This window comes from Salvia hispanica, chromosome 3 (assembly GCF_023119035.1).
Source record: "Salvia hispanica cultivar TCC Black 2014 chromosome 3, UniMelb_Shisp_WGS_1.0, whole genome shotgun sequence".
Lineage (NCBI taxonomy): Eukaryota > Viridiplantae > Streptophyta > Magnoliopsida > Lamiales > Lamiaceae > Salvia > Salvia hispanica.
The window spans coordinates 26866779-26884353 of record NC_062967.1 but is presented as its reverse complement, the minus strand read 5'-3'; the positions used below and the strand labels follow the sequence as shown (position 1 = coordinate 26884353).

The following is a 17575-nucleotide window of genomic DNA, read 5'->3' as shown; positions in this document are numbered from 1 at the left end:
ATCTCTCCTATCAATTAATTGTGAACAAAAGAGTACAATTTTTAGGTAGATTATAGTATAAGTAAATTTGGTATTTTGTATTGATTCTCCTAAGAGTATTCACAATAACCCCATGAATTCGCCCACTTTTTTCCTTGCCACATCAGCACTTTATCTTCCCGTCCAAGCTCAGCTCCTGCAATAGTGGCCATAAATTTTGTCCTATAAATCCATCTAATCCTTATTTCACCACCATTTTCATTTTTAAAAAAAAATTTCTGTTCTCAAATAAAATAAAGTAGCGAAATAACATAAATTTAAGAACATCCGTCCATCCTTATTTCACCACCATTATCATTTTTTTTCATGATATTGAAATATAAAAGTACAATGAGAAACTAACTAAAAAAAGATAGATATAAGTTTCAACATATGGCAAATTTATAGAGTGAAAATAGAGGGTAAAAAGTGAGAAAATAATTTTTTTTTTAAAAATACAAATCGTGGAGATCGGCGATAAGACTGCAATAGGGTCGATCAATCCGCGGATCACGTAGGGCAACTTGATAGACCCAATTGTGAATGCTCTAAGCATGTGACAAGCTGATTCATCATTCCAATATCGAATTATGTGCATAAAAATAAGGAATTGAGTGAATTTTAATAGAAAAGGCGGGAAAAGCCTAACTAACTTCAAACTGTATCTCTCTCTCTAAGCGGAGCTGAGTTGCAAAGTACTGTATTCAAGTTCGAAAAATCACCCCAAAAATAAAGCCTCACTGCGCCGCCACTTTCGCGTGTCAATTGCGCCGGCGACGGCGATTAAGCGAGTGGTGTTGGATCCATGGGTGAGGTACCTCCGCGTCGCGGATTTAACCCGAGGGACGAGGACATAATCCGTGAGTATCTGACGAGGAAAAGCAACGAGGAGGGGTTTCACACCAACTTGATCCATACGGTTAATTTTTATGATTTCGATCCAGATTATCTTTCTGGTAAATTTCTAGTTTCTTTTTTATCTGTATTATTTCGTGATTATTGCTTTTCATTATTCAATTTTCTGTTCTAATCGAAATCTTGTACTCCATTTGAGTAGTTTCAGATCTGAATCATCTTCAAATTATGTATTTCACTAATCCAGCAATGACTGTTTTATTTAAATTTTAATTTATTCAACGAAGATTATGTGTTTCTTGTGAATCAGTGTAGTCGTTGTTTCTGAAACTGCACTGATTTGTTAGCGCTATGTTTTATTTCTTCTTTTTCTGCTATAAATCGATTATTTTTTCTACTGTTAATACACTTGTTTATATTTCTATTTTTTACACTTGTATATTTCTATTTTTTACACTTGCCATATATGTGTTGCTATGCACTAAGCGAAAAAGACTATTTCAATGATGTTTCTCCATAGATTCACCTATATAAGCTGCGGCTAAAGTTGCAAAAATAAGAGCTTGAATACCACTCGTAAGTAATCCAAGGAACATGACATTGCAAAGTGGTAGTGGAACCAATCCTTAATAATTTGTACTCACAGTTGATATTTTTTTTTTACTTTTATAGCTTAGACAAGTAGTAGTATCAGTTTGGTGTTGCTGTGTCTGGTGCAGGAGTACATGGAGCAAGTGGAGACGGAGTGTGGTATTTCTTCACTAAGAGAAAGAGAAGTAATAGACCCACTCAGGTGGTGGACAGGAGAGCAGGGAATGGAGATTGGAAGGTTGTTGATGCTGTTCAAGATATCATGCATGATGGACGAGCAATTGGGGTGAAAAGTGGGTTTGCCTACTACACAGGGCCATATCGAAAAACTGTTAGGGCTGATTGGACGATGAAAGAATTCAGAGCACCAGAAACCCAAGTGAGGGTAAGTAATTTCTTTTGTGGTTATAGAATTTTGTCATCTTGGTTATAGTATGCTTGAGGCGGTTGTTGTTTGCTGCGTTCATATCAAATGGAGATTGTCAGAGTTGTTGTGGGGACACGATGATGATCCGTTGTTTGGGTTGGATTTAGTAGTGAATCTAGAATTTGAATCTATAGTTAATACGCTTAATAATCTGATGTACTAACATCTGTTGATCACATGTGGTGTGCAAGCAGTTTGATGTTTGGGTTGTGTGTAAGATGTACAAGTACAAGTCAATCAGTAAAAGAGGCAACACTACTTCGATCTGTGATGTGGGGAATGAAGCCGGGAGTTCAAGAAAAAGAAACCATGACAGAGACGAGAAAGATGGAAAGGCGAACAGCACACAGTACAAACGTCATGCAAAGAGCTCAACTGCAGCTGCAAGCGCAAGGTTTGAATGTTTTAAGCTAATAAACAAGTTCAAAACTGATGACAGCATGAATTGATGTGTTTCTTAGTATGCTCTGTTACTTCTAATGTTTCTTTATCAGATTCAGTCAATAAAACAGTCATATCATATTGCCTTCTTATTTGTCCTAATAATTTTTTCACTAATCTAAATGTGCACTTTTTCTGGTTGTAATTTTGCAGGTGAATGGACAAAAGCTATGAATCAGTTGTTTGTACAGATTGAGGAGCATAGTTCTAAATGTGCACTCTTTTTTGTTGTAATTACAACCAGCATTAAAAATAGGAGCATAGTTCTAAAATAGAGATCATTTCGGTATAGAACAAAAACTCCAGTGAGTCATGATTCTATGTCTAATACTTTTGGCCTTTGGGACTTGTTTGTCGCAATGTCCTTGCTACGACCGCCTGACCAACTCACACATGGAGTATATTTTTACCGATTGTGCATAATAACCAAATGTCGTTTCAAACGTTCTTACTATTTTTCACAAGGTAATAATCATATTTCTTAAATGAGAACATCAGCACTATACAAAATAAATGTCATACTTTTCATTTTCTAAAAAAATATCACATTTCCTTTTTATTTTGGAAAAGTTCTCTCACATTCTAATCAAAACCTTTCAGCGAGGCGAGCTGTGACTGCTCTCAGCTTAGAATAAACTTTAGCAGCAGGGGACCCCAAAATCAGACTACACAGCGAGTCCCTCGCGACCTTAATGTTAGCAAACGACCCAAGCATATGAATCTTCGAATCCGCAATCACAATCCTCGTCCTAGTTGAATTCTCAATTGCGAATTTCGTCTTTCCCCCTTTCCCACTCAGCCGCCCGATCGCTCGGGACAGGTGCTCCCCCTTCAGCGTCTTCACATCCTTGATCTCGAACGACTCCACGTACAGCTCATCCATCCGAAGCAGCGCCACCGCGTCGATCACGTCGAACCCGAGCATGAAGGCGTGGACGAAGTCGGCGCACTTCTGGAGGTTGCTCACGTCGGGGGTGTCGTGCCGGGTCTTCAGCTCGACCCTGCGCGCCTTCAGATTCATCCGGATGTCGATTTTCATCTCGTCGTAGATCGGTGTGTAGATTTCGAGCCACGCCTTTTTCAGCGGAGTGTAGCGGTGCGGCGGGACGGAGATTTTGCGGAATTGGATCTGTCCGTCGGAGATTTCGTGGGCCGAGAGCGGCCGGAAGTTCGGTTTCTGCGCGAATAGGACCGGCGGCTTCTTCGGGGGAGCGGCTGCGGCTTCGACATCCATGGCGGTTTCACAGTTTCACGGTTTTTTCCGTTAATTTTTTTTTGCCATATAGTTTGATATTATAAAATAAATTGGAACAAGGAAATGGATAGTTTAAATTGAGTTGTAAACACTAAAATGAGGTAAGTGTAAGTAAGGATAGAGAAGAGTATTTAATATAGATAAAAATAGAGAGAAATGAGATCCAGTTTGAATTTAAAATCAACATTTAAGAATAAATAAATAAATAAATAAATAAAAATAAAAGAAATGGTGTTTTATGCAATCAATTTTGAATAGTGCAGCCATCGCCCACCGTCAATCAATCAATTTTGAAGACTCAACTAATCAATTTTGAAGACTACAACATTAACCAATGTTAATTTATTATACTTTATTTAAAGTAATCAATTCTTCTAAGTTTATTTTAAAATGTTGGATAAATATTCATTAATAATTATGCATACTCCATAGATTCCATACGTAAAAAAATGTGTTAATTAATAAAATCGGAATTAGTATTATAAAGTTATTACCATAAACCATACAACATAGACTCCATCTTGTAATTTAGTTATTTTTATTTTATTATCTTTTATCTTATATTTTTACCATCCAATTGTACCAAATAGTATTATAAAGTTATTTTTGCTACAAAATTTTGTCCCACATTATTGTTTCTACGGATATTACCAAATCTAAAAATGAAAGTTATTTATATAAGAGTATAAAACTCATAAACCGGATCATTCAGCAATGTTTTATTTAATGGAGTATAGTTTTAATATAAGGATTAACTATGTTTAAATTTATCATTGCGTTGGCGGTTCGGAACCGTGAAACCGCCGGTTCGGAACCGTCCGGAACCGGCGGTTCGGTCGCGGTTTCGGTTCGAAAAATTTGGAACCTGAACCGAACCACGGTTCTAAAATTCACGGTTTCGGTTCGGCATATTTTTCACAGTTTCGATTCGGAATCGTAACCGCCGGTTATGGTTTCGGTTTTAACCGGCGGTTCGATAAACCTTGGGCAGCTCTACCCTCAACTATGAGGGAAGTAGGGAACGGAGGGAGTGCATATTTTTATGACCCGTACACTTTACCATGTTTTCAATAACTTTTAGAAACACAAATAAATTTGAAATGCAAATTAAATTTCATACAATAAATGTGATACTATCAAAAATCAAATATTTTGATTGATGATTTTGCATAATCACACATAACAAAAAAACAAAACAAAAAAGTTATGCCGAGATCGAAAAAAAAAACACAAATTTCGTTCAATTTCCCACACTCAAAACTAAAATCTACTTGAAAAATAAAAAGAATCAAAAGCAAAGAATGATCTCTCATGACATTGAGGGACCAATGTTATTTCATGCCAACACTTAGATTTCACAACAAACCTCTCAACCCCTTCTTTATGCACTGCCAAGCTTGGTTCGGAGAATCTTGCAAGCAGACACCATGTTCTCGAGGGCCGGCTTCACCTCTCCGTATTTTCGAGTCTTGAGACCGCAGTCTGGGTTCACCCACAAGATGTTTGTCTCAAGGACCGCAAGCATCTTGTTGATCCGGTCCGCAATCTCATCCGTGGATGGGATTCTCGGGGAGTGGATGTCGTACACACCCGGCCCGATCCCAGCTCCGTACTTGACTCCCTCGCGGAACACTGACAGCAGCTTCTCGTCCGAACGTGAGTTCTCAATAGTGATCACGTCGGCGTCCATGTTGATGATGGACTGGATGATGTCGTTGAAGTTGGAGTAGCACATGTGGGTGTGGATCTGTCAATCAAACAACATCAGTGAAACGTTGAAGGAAGCATTGTGCGTAGTACAATAGAGATGAAACGAGACGAGACCACACACACCTGGGTGGTATCTTGGACACCAACGTTGGTGATTCTGAAGGAGTGTACAGCCCAGTCCAAGTAAAAAGCATGCTCGGATTTGCGGAGAGGCAACCCTTCTCTCAATGCAGCCTCGTCAATTTGGATCACGGTGATACCGGCCTTCTCAAGATCCTCGACTTCATCCTTAATGGCCAAAGCAATCTGATAACATGTCTCGGATCTGTGAACAAAACCAAAATGTTAGCGGGAAAAGTAAAAACACCATCTCTCCTAAGAAACAATATGTGGTAGTTAGAAACATTACCTCGGTTGGTCGTTTCTCACGAAAGACCAATTGAGGATGGTAACAGGGCCGGTAAGCATTCCCTTCATCGGGCGCTTGGTCATGCTCTGGGCAGCAGATGACCAGTAGACAGTCATTGGGTTGGGGCGACTGACATCACCATAAATGATTGGTGGCTTCACACATCGAGATCCATATGATTGCACCCAGCCATTTGCTGTGAAGGCAAAACCAGATAGCTGCTCTCCGAAGTACTCAACCATATCGTTTCTCTGGAATTTAGACAACCAAAGGACACAAGGTAATGTTAAAACAAACACTTCATATCTATCTAATACTCCTCATTAACCAAAATGATAAGAATGATTCATTTTCAGAGAATGGCCTTAGAATTAGCTCACCTCTGGTTCTCCGTGGACAAGAACATCAATGTCAAGCTCTTCTTGAAGCTTCACAACCTTGTTGATCTCCTCTTTGATGGCCTTATCATAGTCCTCCTCAGAGATCCTACAACCAAAATTTAAGCCTTTTATAGGATTTGAATGCATTTTGAGGTTTCAAATGAAAATTTAAGCAAACAAGACCTACTTCTTGGCCTTGTATTCACGACGCACTCTTCTGAGCTCCACTGTCTGTGGGAAGGAACCAATAGTGGTGGTTGGGAGGATTGGAAGGTTAAGCTTCTTCTGTTGAGCATCAAGTCTGGAGGTAACATCTGTAGCACGGCGATGATCAGAACCCTTCAGTGCAGCAGCCTAGTTGAACAACAGAAGAAGGAAGGTAAGTGCACAACATTTTAGCAGCAGGATGCCTAAAAATCAAAGTGAAAATTATGAATATTCACTTACAGCCTTTTGGACAGCTTCATTGTTCACCCTAGGTGAAGATTTCCTAGATGCCTGAGCCGTAGCATTGGCTGAGAAGTATGCCTAAATGAACCAAATGAGCATAAGTACTAGTATAAACTAATGTCAAGATAAATGTGTATAATCTAAAAAGATTTATGGTCCACTTATTATGCATCTCCATTAAAATTCAGAGGTTAGGAATCACATACCTCATCCTTCTGACCAGTCAACGCCTTTGCCAAAGCATTCACTTCAACAACCTTTTGAGCTGCAAATGCGAGCCATGATTTAATTTCTTGGTCCAACTTAGTCTCATTTACTAGATCTACCGCAGTATGGAGAAGTGAGGATGAGGTAGACACAACAAGTTTATCTGCATGGGTAGTAAAACAATCAAATTAGATAACCACCTTAAAGAAACTTAAAACGGTGTATGTAGGTGTTCCTTAACGTACCCTTTCCCACTATGCTTTCAAGAGACTGCAGAGTGGAGAGGGATGCATCCAGATCATTAGCCCAAATGTTCCTTCCGTCAACAACTCCAGCAAAGAGATATTTTCCAGATGGAAAACCACCCTTGATTAAATCAAGGGTCTGGGTTCCACGAACCAAATCAAAGCCAAAACCAGAAACTCCACTCAATGAGGTAAGGGTTTTAAATGCAGCCCCGGGAATGTCAGCAAAATAAGTCTCAACTAGAACATCGACGCCAGACAAAGCTGGTTGCAGGTCAGCATATGCCTTTGTGAATGCTTCCAACTGGTGAGACTCGAGATCCATAACTAAGGTGGGCTCATCAAACTGAATCCAAGATGCACCGGCTGCCTTTAGCTCAGCAATAACTTCCCTGCCAGGATTTTGCACATCAACTCCAAAATTCTATAAAGATCTAAAAGGTGAGAGGATCTTGATATGAGAATCATTGGGTTGTAATTTTCTTACTTGTAGATTGGAAGAATTTTGTCAAGAAGAGAAAGAAGAGGGAATGTTTTCTCGACACCCTTGGCAGGTTTGGAAAGCAACAAGTATGAAACAGGACCAACAAGAACTGGAACAGTATCAACACCTTGCTGCATGATAGGACAGAAAACGCATCATCAGATGGCAACAAACACCATCATGAACATTTAAACATAATATCAATATTCATTATTGACGGTTTTGTGGGAAATGATAGAGATTATACCGCCTTAGCTTCTTTGTATTCATTAACGGCTTTGTGGGAAGCATAAGAAAAATTCACATCAGGGCCCAATTCTGGGACAATGAAGTGGCTGTACACAAATAAAGCAACAAAATTAGCAAATAAACATCATAATGCAACTTTTGTTTCTCTAAGAAGACTATCCATCACTTCACTTACTAGTTGGTATCAAACCACTTGGTCATCTCCATAGCAGGAACAGAGGCGTTTCCTCTGGCCATGGAGAAGAAAGTGGAGAAACCAATCTCACCACCAGTCCAGTTGTATCTTGGGGGAACAGCACCGAGCATCGCAGTTGTGTCAAGCACCTGATCATAGTATGAGAATGTGTTGCTGGGGATGTACTTAATCCCAACATCAGACATCTGCTTCCAAATGGATGCTCTGAGACCAGCTGCCACCTTTTCCAAATCCTCAGCGCTGCTCTTGCCATCCCAGAACGATTCCAGTGCAAATTTGAGCTCTCTCTTGGGACCCATACGAGGGTATCCAACAATATGGGATGCCATTTTTTTCTGGAATACCAAATTCAATCAGTCAAATCACATAAAAGCATATGATAAAACACAACCCCTTTAAATAACATGCAGTAAATTTGAAATCGTTTGGTATCTTCATTCATATAAGGTAAATGAGATCGCAATAATCCATGAAGTATTGAACCTTCATTTGCCAAATTACTCACATGCAACTGACTTGTATTTTAATGATCGCGATCAAAGCATATGAATTCATGATCATGCATGATCATTTCCATGGTTAACATATTAAAACTCGCAGATCAGAAGAGGAATATGCATGTTTCACAACAATAACATCACAGGATATGATTAGATTGAAAGCATCACAAATAGAAGAGCTTCAAAATAAATAATTCCAGATCCAAAACCAAATTGTAAACGATAAAACAGGATTCAAAAACATTGCATAGCGCTTCATCTAAGATCTATGCAGAGAAATTTCACATCCAGATCCAAATGGCAAATACTTCACTTCTAAATTAAGATCACAACTGATTCACCCCCCTTCCACCCAACATCAGCTCGTTTTCAAAATGATACGCCATCACATTCGCAACAAATCGAACAAAGAGCATGCAGAGATGATGCTCATCACTAAAAAAACAGAGCAAAATAAAAATCACAATCAAACACGAAAAAACCTCACCGGATCAAGCAACCACGTCGGAAATCAGAGGATCACGAATAGATCGAATCGAAACAAACGGAAAATCCAAATTAAATTGCAATAGCTAAAAATGAATGGATGAACGTAACATGTAAAAGAGATATTTTGAAGAAAAAACGAGAATTTATGTAATGATGAGCGTAAAATGAACGGCAGACACAGAATTGAAGCGTGGAAAGGTTACCGAAGAGAGAGGCGGAACGTAGATATCTGTTTCTGGTAGAGAGAGAGAAGCGAGGTACAAGCTAAGGAGAAGGATGAAGGAGCTTATTTATGGCTTAGGCTGAAGAGAGTTGGTGTGATTACCCACTCCCGATAATGATGCGGAGGCCCACTTTTTTTATATTTCTACTTTGAAATTTTCAGTTTATTTTTTAGTATCTTTTGTTTATTACGGCCTTCTTCCTAAGAAGGATGACACTTTTCTCTGCAGCACCAGATTTTATTTAATTTTATTCTGCGTGTTAAATAGAGTGTAAAGTAAGAAATCGTCTTAATTGCCCATAAACTAAAAACAAAAGTGGTAAATTTTGAATGAGAAAGAGGGAATGCTTTTTTTTCTCTGAATTGTTTGATCAAATTTCATTGTTGACTTACATTTCGTCGTCAATTATGTATTCATTATAACTTTTATGTCTTTATTCATTTGCTTTGAAAGTTTAATTATTTTTAAGTTTCTTTGAATAGATGAATCATTTAGAAAAAAAAAAACCATATATTTTATTAGAGTGATTAAAATTTAGGCAAAACACATCCTTAGGTCCTTATACTTTAGTCAAAATGTTTATTAGGTCCTTGTACAATTTTTTCATTTTAACATGTCCTTATACTTTTTATAATATTTTTATCAGATCCTCGTACAATTTTTCGTTTTAGTAGGTCCTTATACTTTTCTCATAACTTTCATTAGGTCCTTGTACAATCTTTATGGACTTTTTTTTACATTTATCTTGGATAATAATCTAAATTTAATTAAACTTAATGAACTTTTTAATATTCCATTATTTAACTTAGCATAGTCTATAAAGATAATATCATCTTGTTATCCAATAATCTCAATAAGTTGTAGAGAATAATAAAAAGATTAACCATGATGATTGAAGATTAAAATCGAAGTTTTTTTTAGAATAACTATCAGATTTTTAATTGATTATTTATATTTATATTGAAAGATATGTTTCCCTGAATATTTATAATCATAAGATAAGTTAAATAATAAAATTAAAAGGTTCATTAAATTTAATTAAATATAAATTATTATCTAAAATAAAAGTAAAGGTATATCTTAAAATAAAAAATTGTATAAGGACCTAATAAAAGTTATAATCAAAGTTTAAGGACCTACTAAAACGAAAAAATTGTACGAGGATGTGATGAAATTTATGAGAAAGGTATAAGGATCTATTAAAACGAAAAAATTGTACGAGGACCTAATGAATATTTTAATTAAAGTATAAGGACCTAAGAACGTGTTTTGCATTAAAATTTACCACTATTAAAAAGAATAAAACCAAAATTTTCCTGAAAGTAAATACTAGTAGTACAACATATACTAGAGCCGAGCGGTCCTGATTAAAAAAAATTTAAGGGGTGACCAAAGGAAAAATGTATTTATAAAGAAAGAGACAAAAATAAAAGCACAAGCTAATAAACAGGAATTTCAGCCATGTTTGGTGGCTGAAAGGTGAAAGCCAAGCGAGGGAAAATGATATTCTAGGTATACCAAATTTTAAAATAGAAGTATACTTTTACATGGAGTACTACGTATTTTAGTTGATCATCAGTCATATCACCTTGTACTACTAACTTAGAGTTAGTATTTATTTTGTTTTATCATCTATTTTGATTCTTATAAATTTAAAAATTATTAACACTAACATTTTTTCAAAAAGTTTAAAAATAAAATAAATGATGCTAAACATGCATTCATAAGAGTAGTGGTCATATAAAATACTATAGCATATCATTTCCCACTTTTATATTATATTACTCCCTCCGTCTCATAAAAGTTGAGTCGTATTCATTTTTAGTCCGTCCCAATAAAGTTGAGTCATTTCCTTTTTTAACTAAAGACAAAACATCTAATCACTCTTATTTTATTCCATCATTTACTTTACTCTCTCTTATCTTTCTTACTTTTTTCATCTCTCCTATTTATTTAATATAAATTCTTAATCTCCGTGCCCAAAAGTTTTGTCTCAACTTTTATGGGACGGAAGGAGTATAATCTATATATTCTCACTTTGACTACGATAAAGTACTCCTTATTAGATTAGTTCAATAGAATACTAATGTATTTATATAGTATGGATAATGATAAAATGCAAGCTCATATATTGTACAAACTTCAAAGTATGATATGAACCATTAAAAATATCAACAGATGATAAAATAGTAGCAATACAAAATGTCAATACAGTTTCAACAAAATGTCAACACAGCATCAACCGTTGACACTGTGTTGACATTTTCTATTGCTATTATCTTATCCTCTATTGAAATTTTTCAATGATTCAGATCATAATTTTGAGTTTGTACAATATTTAGTCTTACGTTGCATTCGATCACATCCCTGTATTATTAATTATTATCATACATTAACAAAATTCTTATCACCTCGTCCATTTAGTCTTACGTGGCATTATAAAAATTTGATACTCCGTACTACATTTTTTGCCTGTTTAGTCCAAATTTATAATTCATGGCAACAATTCATTTGTGATACAAATTCATTATGTATTTTCAATTGAAAGGTTCCACATACACAAACCTGGGTCTACATTCACTAATTCTACTTTAGTATTATTATTCCCTCCGTCCAATAAAAATAGAGCATAATTATCATTTTTGATTATTCACAAAAAATAGAGCACAATAATCTATGGAAAAATTTTCTCTTACTTTTTCTCCTTCTCCAGGGAGTATGTACAAATAATTTATTTATAGTTATTATGTTGATATACTAAACTTCATGGAATATACATAGTCGAGTACTGGGCTTCATTTAAACAGAAGGAAATCGATTGAATGAAAAGTTTACACTTTACTACTTCATTTAAAATCCATTATTCCATGAAAAAAATTGAAATGCCATCTATTCATACCATAATATGCAATGAAAATATTCAACAGAATGTGAATGAAAGAGTAAAAACTAAAAGCCAAAATAAAAGTGAAACGACACAAAATCTGGAAACAATGATTCCTTAGAATTTCCAAAAAACAACCTGATAGAAATACATTTATTTGGAAGCTGCTGTCACAAGTCGATCGCAATCTTCCAAATAAAAGACAGTAATATTTCAAACATCCATTAAAGAAAAATAGTAAAAGCAAACCCAAAACAAAACGACCCGCGGGCACCCTACATCTTTTCTTGAACCACAGTTATAAAATTGAATAGAAAATATTTTTCATAAACTCATGAAGGTGGGAATCGGAGAGAGCTTATTTGGCACTGGCAAGTTCCTTTCGGAGGGACTTGGCAGCCTTAACCATGTTCTCGAGTGCGGGCTTGACCTCTCCGTACTTGCGGGTCTTGAGACCGCAGTCGGGGTTCACCCACAGGATGTTGGTCTCGAGGACGGCAAGCATCTTGTTGATTCTGTCATAAATCTCCTCAGACGACGGGATACGTGGAGAGTGGATGTCGTACACACCCGGCCCAATTCCAGCTCCGTACTTCACTCCCTCGCGGAATACAGAGAGCAGCTTCTCGTCGGAGCGCGAGTTCTCGATTGTGATGACATCGGCGTCCATGTCGATGATGGAGTGGATGATGTCGTTGAAGTTCGAGTAGCACATGTGGGTGTGGATCTGTCAAATGATATATAGCAAACAGATTAGTGGATCGTTGAAGGAAATGTTGTGTAGAGGGTCGAGTGACGAGACAGACCTGGGTGGTATCTTGAACACCGACGTTGGTGATTCTGAAGGAGTGGACAGCCCAGTCCAAGTAGAAAGCATGCTCGGATTTGCGGAGAGGCAGCCCCTCCCTCAATGCAGCCTCATCGATCTGGATCACAGTAATACCGGCCTTCTCGAGGTCCTCCACTTCATCCTTGATTGCCAAGGCAATTTGGTAACAGGTTTCGAATCTGAGAATCAAGACAAAAGGTGTGTTTAGCAATCATATAACAGAGAGAACCAAAAGAGAAAACAGAAACCCTTTATCGCATTAGAAACATTACCTAGGCTGGTCGTTTCTCACGAAAGACCAATTGAGGATGGTGACGGGCCCAGTGAGCATACCCTTCATCGGGCGCTTGGTCATGCTCTGGGCAGCAGTGGACCAAAAGACGGTCATGGGGTTGGGGCGGCTGACATCACCGTAGATAATTGGCGGCTTGACACATCTAGATCCGTATGATTGGACCCAGCCATTTGCCGTGAAGGCAAAGCCAGAAAGTTGCTCGCCAAAGTACTCAACCATGTCGTTTCTCTGGTAATCGGACATACAAAAAGTACAAGATTGTGTTAGAACCAAACACATCAGTGGCAATTCCTTTGGCAGAATGGCTTTTAAATTCTCACCTCTGGCTCTCCGTGGACAAGAACGTCGATGTCAAGCTCCTCCTGAAGCTTGACAACCTTGCTGATCTCCTCCTTGATGGCCTTAACATATTCCTCCTCGGAGATCCTAGAACAAAAAATTTGAACTTTTAGAAATCGAGTTCAACAAATTAATAGATTGTAAAGCAATTTAACCAAACGACACTCACTTCTTGGCCTTGTATTCACGGCGCACTCTTCTAAGCTCCACAGTCTGTGGGAAGGAACCAATAGTGGTGGTTGGGAGGATCGGAAGGTTGAGCTTCTTCTGCTGGGCGTCAAGTCTGGCGCTAACGTTTGTAGCGCGGCGATGGTCAGAACCTCTTAGTGCAGCAGCCTAGATTAATAAATCAGAGAGAAGACAGTCAGCACACAGTAGTTAAGCAGCAAGACACAAAAAAATCAAATTCACAAATACAAAAATTCTCTTACAGCCTTTTGCACTGCTTCATTGTTCACCCTCGGGGAGGATTTCCTAGAGGCATGAGCAGCAGCGTTGGCAGAAAAGAAAGCCTGGAAACATCAAAATAAACAAATGAGCAACAATACTAGTACAAACAGTTATAGTAAAAGTCCAATATATATACTATACAAGTCATAACAATAAGCCCAAGATTTAGAATAACAAGCACAGTTTGATATAAACTGTAAGTCTGTATTCTCAATGCAAATTCAAATGATGTTTAGGAAAGAAATATACCTCATCCTTCTCGCCGGACAATGCCTTTGCAAGTGCATTCACTTCTACGATCTTCTGAGCAGCAAATGCAAGCCAAGACTTGATTTCCTGGTCCAACTTAGTCTCATTGGCCAAATCCACAGCAGTGTGGAGAAGCGAGCTGGATGTGGACACAACAAGCTTGTCTGCAGGTAGGAAAAAGAAAATACAATGAGACATCATAAAAGTAATACGTGAATCTAGCAACAATGAGGTTTAGATATAAAATACCCTTTCCGACGATTCCTTCAAGAGAACTCAGCTCGGCGAGAGATGCGGCCAGATCATTAGCCCAGATGTTCCTTCCATCTACAACACCGGCGAAGAGGTATTTTCCAGCCGGGAAACTTCCCTTGATCAATTCGAGTGTTTGGGCTCCACGAACCAAATCAAATCCGAAGCCAGATACACCGCTCAAGGAGGTGAGGGTCTTGTATGCAGCGGCAGGTACATCAGCGAAATAGGTTTCGACGATGGTGTTGACACCAGACAAGGTTGATTCAAGCTCAGCATAAGCCTTGGTGAAGGCTTCCAGCTGGTGTGACTCGAGATCCTTAACCAATGTAGGCTCATCGAATTGGATCCATGAAGCACCTGCTGCCTTCAGTTCAGCAATAACTTCCCTGCCAGGATTTGGTATATTAAATAACAGAAGGGAATAATAATACAAATGGCAAATGGTAATGGAACTGGTTGTTATTTTATTCTCATTTTTCTTACTTGTAGATTGGAAGAATCTTGTCAAGAAGAGAAAGAAGTGGGAAAGTTTTCTCAACTCCCTTAGCAGGTTTGGAGAGCAAAAGGTATGATACTGGTCCAACAAGAACAGGGACGGTATCAACACCGAGCTGCATGAGAGAGCCGAAAACTCATCAGGTATAAAATACTATTACAAACTTAAAGGCACCAACAGAGACATTTAAGATTGGATCTTTAAATAAAATACGACAGAGCAGGAAAAAAAACTGCTTGCAAACTTATAGGCAGCAAAAGAGACATTTAAGATTGGATCTTTAAATAAGTACAGCATAGAGTGGCATGAGACAGCAGGAAACTCATCAGGTAAGTAACTTATAGGCAGCAAAAGAGGTATTTAAGATTGGATCTTTAAATAAAACATTGTACAAAATATAGACTACAGTAGAGGAGGCATTTGAGTTACACATCAGATTGTATAATAGTACTAATTCTTCTATTCACACATCCAATTTAAAACAGAGCATACCAGATAACTACATGCAGTAAAAGGTTTGAATGTATTTTACTATGGAACAATACTTAGGACTAATAAATTAGTAGATTAACACAATACCATCAAATAGATGTAATCAATACTATTCTGTACTTACAGCTTTGGCCTCTTTGTACTCATTCACAGCTTTGTGAGAACCATAGCTAAATTTCACATCAGGGCCCAACTCAGGGACAATGAAGTGGCTGCACAGAGAGAAACAAACATCTAATTAGATAAACAAACATCTAATTAGATAAACAAACATCGCAAATGCAAGAAAGTTATGTTAAAAAAAATTAATCTCGTCACTTACTAGTTGGTGTCGAACCACTTGGTCATCTCCATAGCAGGAAGAGAGGCATTGCCTCTGGCCATTGAGAAGTAGGTGGAGAAACCTATCTCACCACCGGTCCAGTTGTATCTCGGGGGAACCGCGCCGAGCATGGCAGTGGTGTCGAGCACCTGATCGTAGTAGGAGAACGTGTTGCTGGGAATGTACTTGATGCCGGCATCAGACATCTGCTTCCAGATGGAAGCTCTGAGATCAGCCGCCACCTTCTCCAAATCCTCGGCGCTGCTCTTGCCATCCCAGAACGATTCGAGAGCGAACTTCAGCTCTCTCTTGGGGCCCATGCGGGGATATCCAACGATGTGGGAAGCCATTTTTCTGTCGATTTAAAAAATTCAATAAATCAAACCTCATAAAGCAATGAAACAACAAATCACCATGCACAAATAGGAATCGGGCAATTTAATTCGAAAATCAAGCATCGACTTCATACACATGAGATCAATACATCAAGCATCATCAGATCAAGTTGACACAGACGCAGATCCATAGCTTCGAAACACAAATAATCACAGATCTAACGATAGTAACGCAATACATGTGCGTAAAACGGAAGTGAGACACGATGTGGACAGAATTAACTGCAGTGAAGATACTAAACAGCGCCTTCATCGCAGATCTGATCAGAGAAGATTTCCGAAATTCAGATCTAGCATTTTCACCGTATTATTAATCTAACTTGATAACAACCACACATTAATTCACGATTTCGGGAGCGTAACATCTCCAGATTCAGAGTTTTACTCACAGATCTCGTTGAACTAGTCTCGAAGTTGATTAAGTTCATTTCCAAAACCTTAATTCTTAATTTGATTAATTAATAAGTAGATTTGATTAAGTAGCAACACAGAGATCTTATTAAACCGAGATTTATGCAAATTGAGAGCAGAAATCAACGGCGGACAGCAGGACTGGCTGAAGAACGTACCCTTGAAAGGGAAGGGAGACCGGTTTCCGGTAGAGAGAGAAGTAGGTATAGATAGAGAGAGAAGGGCAAGACGCGAGTTGAGGTGAATGATGAGTGGGCTTATTTATAGGGGCGGGGGGGTTGGTGGTGGTGGGTAGATCTCGGAAAGTGAAAACCTGTCGACTGATTAATTTACCATTACGTTGATTTTGAGTGAAAATTACGCGCGGTTTGGAGAGCGTGTGTACACGCGGCGGTTGGTGCGCTCACCCACTCCCGTAGACTAATTTGCAGATATTTGTATTTAGTATCCACCGCCGACTACACTAGACTCAAATTCATTTTAGTATAACAATTATATTAAATATAATTTTATTTCTCATCATTTATGCTTAATTTAAATTGAAATAAATTATTCTCTTTATTATATTTTTTTACTCATAAAATTTTAAAAAAAAATAGTTTTGAATATAGTGTAAATCTAAGAATAGGTATTTTTTTTCAAAAATGAAAAATGAGTTTAGTTTAGATTTTAGTGTACGTTTGAGATGGTTTGTATTTTCAACTCCCGTAGACTAAGATATTTGTTACTTACGCTGTAATATTTAAATCCTTATAATTCGACTAAAACTAAATACATAAATTAATGATTAGGAATAAAATTCTATTGCATATTTTTTATAATTAAATGAAACACATAAATTAATTATTGGAAATCAAATTAATTTCTCGGTACACAATCTACGCCATAGTATTTGTTTATAATTAAATTTGATTGGAAATCAAATTAATTTTTCAGTGCCACACAGAGATACACTACCACCAGTCTTCTTTACCCACAATACACATCGCGTATAATAGTTATAGACAAAACCTCAAAATGTAAAAGAA

General features: G+C 37.6%; 4 protein-coding genes across 5 annotated transcripts; 1 reads left to right on the top strand and 3 right to left on the bottom strand.

Annotated features, from left to right (window-relative positions):
- Positions 1-680: 680 nt before the first annotated feature.
- LOC125214874 (NAC domain-containing protein 55-like) lies at positions 681-2745 on the top strand. 2 transcript variants are annotated; one of them, XM_048116080.1, is made up of 4 exons: positions 681-974; positions 1593-1849; positions 2086-2285; positions 2486-2745. In XM_048116080.1, exons 1-4 carry the CDS (start codon positions 824-826, stop codon positions 2487-2489), a joined length of 612 nt encoding a protein of 203 aa, XP_047972037.1. In that variant the 5' UTR covers positions 681-823; the 3' UTR covers positions 2490-2745. The 2 variants fall into 2 exon arrangements, with proteins under 2 accessions (XP_047972037.1, XP_047972036.1); XM_048116079.1 differs by lacking the exon at positions 2486-2745 and having other exon boundaries at positions 2086-2408.
- Positions 2746-2915: 170 nt separating this feature from the next.
- LOC125214875 (RNA-binding protein PNO1) lies at positions 2916-3566 on the bottom strand. The gene has a single exon (XM_048116081.1). It carries the CDS (start codon positions 3564-3566, stop codon positions 2919-2921), a length of 648 nt encoding a protein of 215 aa, XP_047972038.1. The 3' UTR covers positions 2916-2918.
- A 1238-nt stretch (positions 3567-4804) lies between these two features.
- Positions 4805-9017, bottom strand: LOC125214868 (5-methyltetrahydropteroyltriglutamate--homocysteine methyltransferase-like). Its single transcript, XM_048116072.1, has 12 exons — positions 8905-9017; positions 7897-8252; positions 7720-7807; positions 7476-7603; positions 6989-7380; positions 6743-6906; positions 6534-6614; positions 6274-6440; positions 6087-6192; positions 5707-5957; positions 5421-5622; positions 4805-5334 (listed from the first exon to the last, which is right to left on the bottom strand). The coding sequence occupies exons 2-12, from the start codon at positions 8244-8246 to the stop codon at positions 4969-4971; spliced, it is 2295 nt and encodes a 764-aa protein (XP_047972029.1). The 5' UTR covers positions 8247-8252; positions 8905-9017; the 3' UTR covers positions 4805-4968.
- A 3098-nt stretch (positions 9018-12115) lies between these two features.
- On the bottom strand, positions 12116-16833 carry LOC125212790 (5-methyltetrahydropteroyltriglutamate--homocysteine methyltransferase-like). The gene is made up of 12 exons (XM_048113051.1): positions 16706-16833; positions 15742-16095; positions 15544-15631; positions 14915-15042; positions 14426-14817; positions 14177-14340; positions 13909-13989; positions 13647-13813; positions 13459-13564; positions 13116-13366; positions 12821-13022; positions 12116-12741 (listed from the first exon to the last, which is right to left on the bottom strand). Exons 2-12 carry the CDS (start codon positions 16089-16091, stop codon positions 12373-12375), a joined length of 2298 nt encoding a protein of 765 aa, XP_047969008.1. The 5' UTR covers positions 16092-16095; positions 16706-16833; the 3' UTR covers positions 12116-12372.
- Positions 16834-17575: the final 742 nt, after the last annotated feature.

Excerpts from the sequence above, each read along its gene's own strand:
- LOC125214874 (XM_048116079.1), top strand. The coding sequence starts at position 824 with ATGGGTGAGGTACCTCCGCGTCGCGGATTTAACCCGAGGGACGAGGAC. Across the intron at positions 975-1,592 it reads CGATCCAGATTATCTTTCTG|GAGTACATGGAGCAAGTGGA; the intron begins GTAAATTTCTAG and ends TGTCTGGTGCAG. Across the intron at positions 1,850-2,085 it reads CACCAGAAACCCAAGTGAGG|TTTGATGTTTGGGTTGTGTG; the intron begins GTAAGTAATTTC and ends GTGTGCAAGCAG.
- LOC125214875 (XM_048116081.1), bottom strand. The coding sequence starts at position 3,566 with ATGGATGTCGAAGCCGCAGCCGCTCCCCCGAAGAAGCCGCCGGTCCTA.
- LOC125214868 (XM_048116072.1), bottom strand. The coding sequence starts at position 8,246 with ATGGCATCCCATATTGTTGGATACCCTCGTATGGGTCCCAAGAGAGAG. Across the intron at positions 5,623-5,706 it reads GTGAGAAACGACCAACCGAG|ATCCGAGACATGTTATCAGA; the intron begins GTAATGTTTCTA and ends TTTTGTTCACAG. Across the intron at positions 5,335-5,420 it reads GTGTCCAAGATACCACCCAG|ATCCACACCCACATGTGCTA; the intron begins GTGTGTGTGGTC and ends TTTGATTGACAG.
- LOC125212790 (XM_048113051.1), bottom strand. The coding sequence starts at position 16,091 with ATGGCTTCCCACATCGTTGGATATCCCCGCATGGGCCCCAAGAGAGAG. Across the intron at positions 13,990-14,176 it reads TGTCCGGCGAGAAGGATGAG|GCTTTCTTTTCTGCCAACGC; the intron begins GTATATTTCTTT and ends TGATGTTTCCAG. Across the intron at positions 13,367-13,458 it reads TTGTCCACGGAGAGCCAGAG|AGAAACGACATGGTTGAGTA; the intron begins GTGAGAATTTAA and ends TCCGATTACCAG.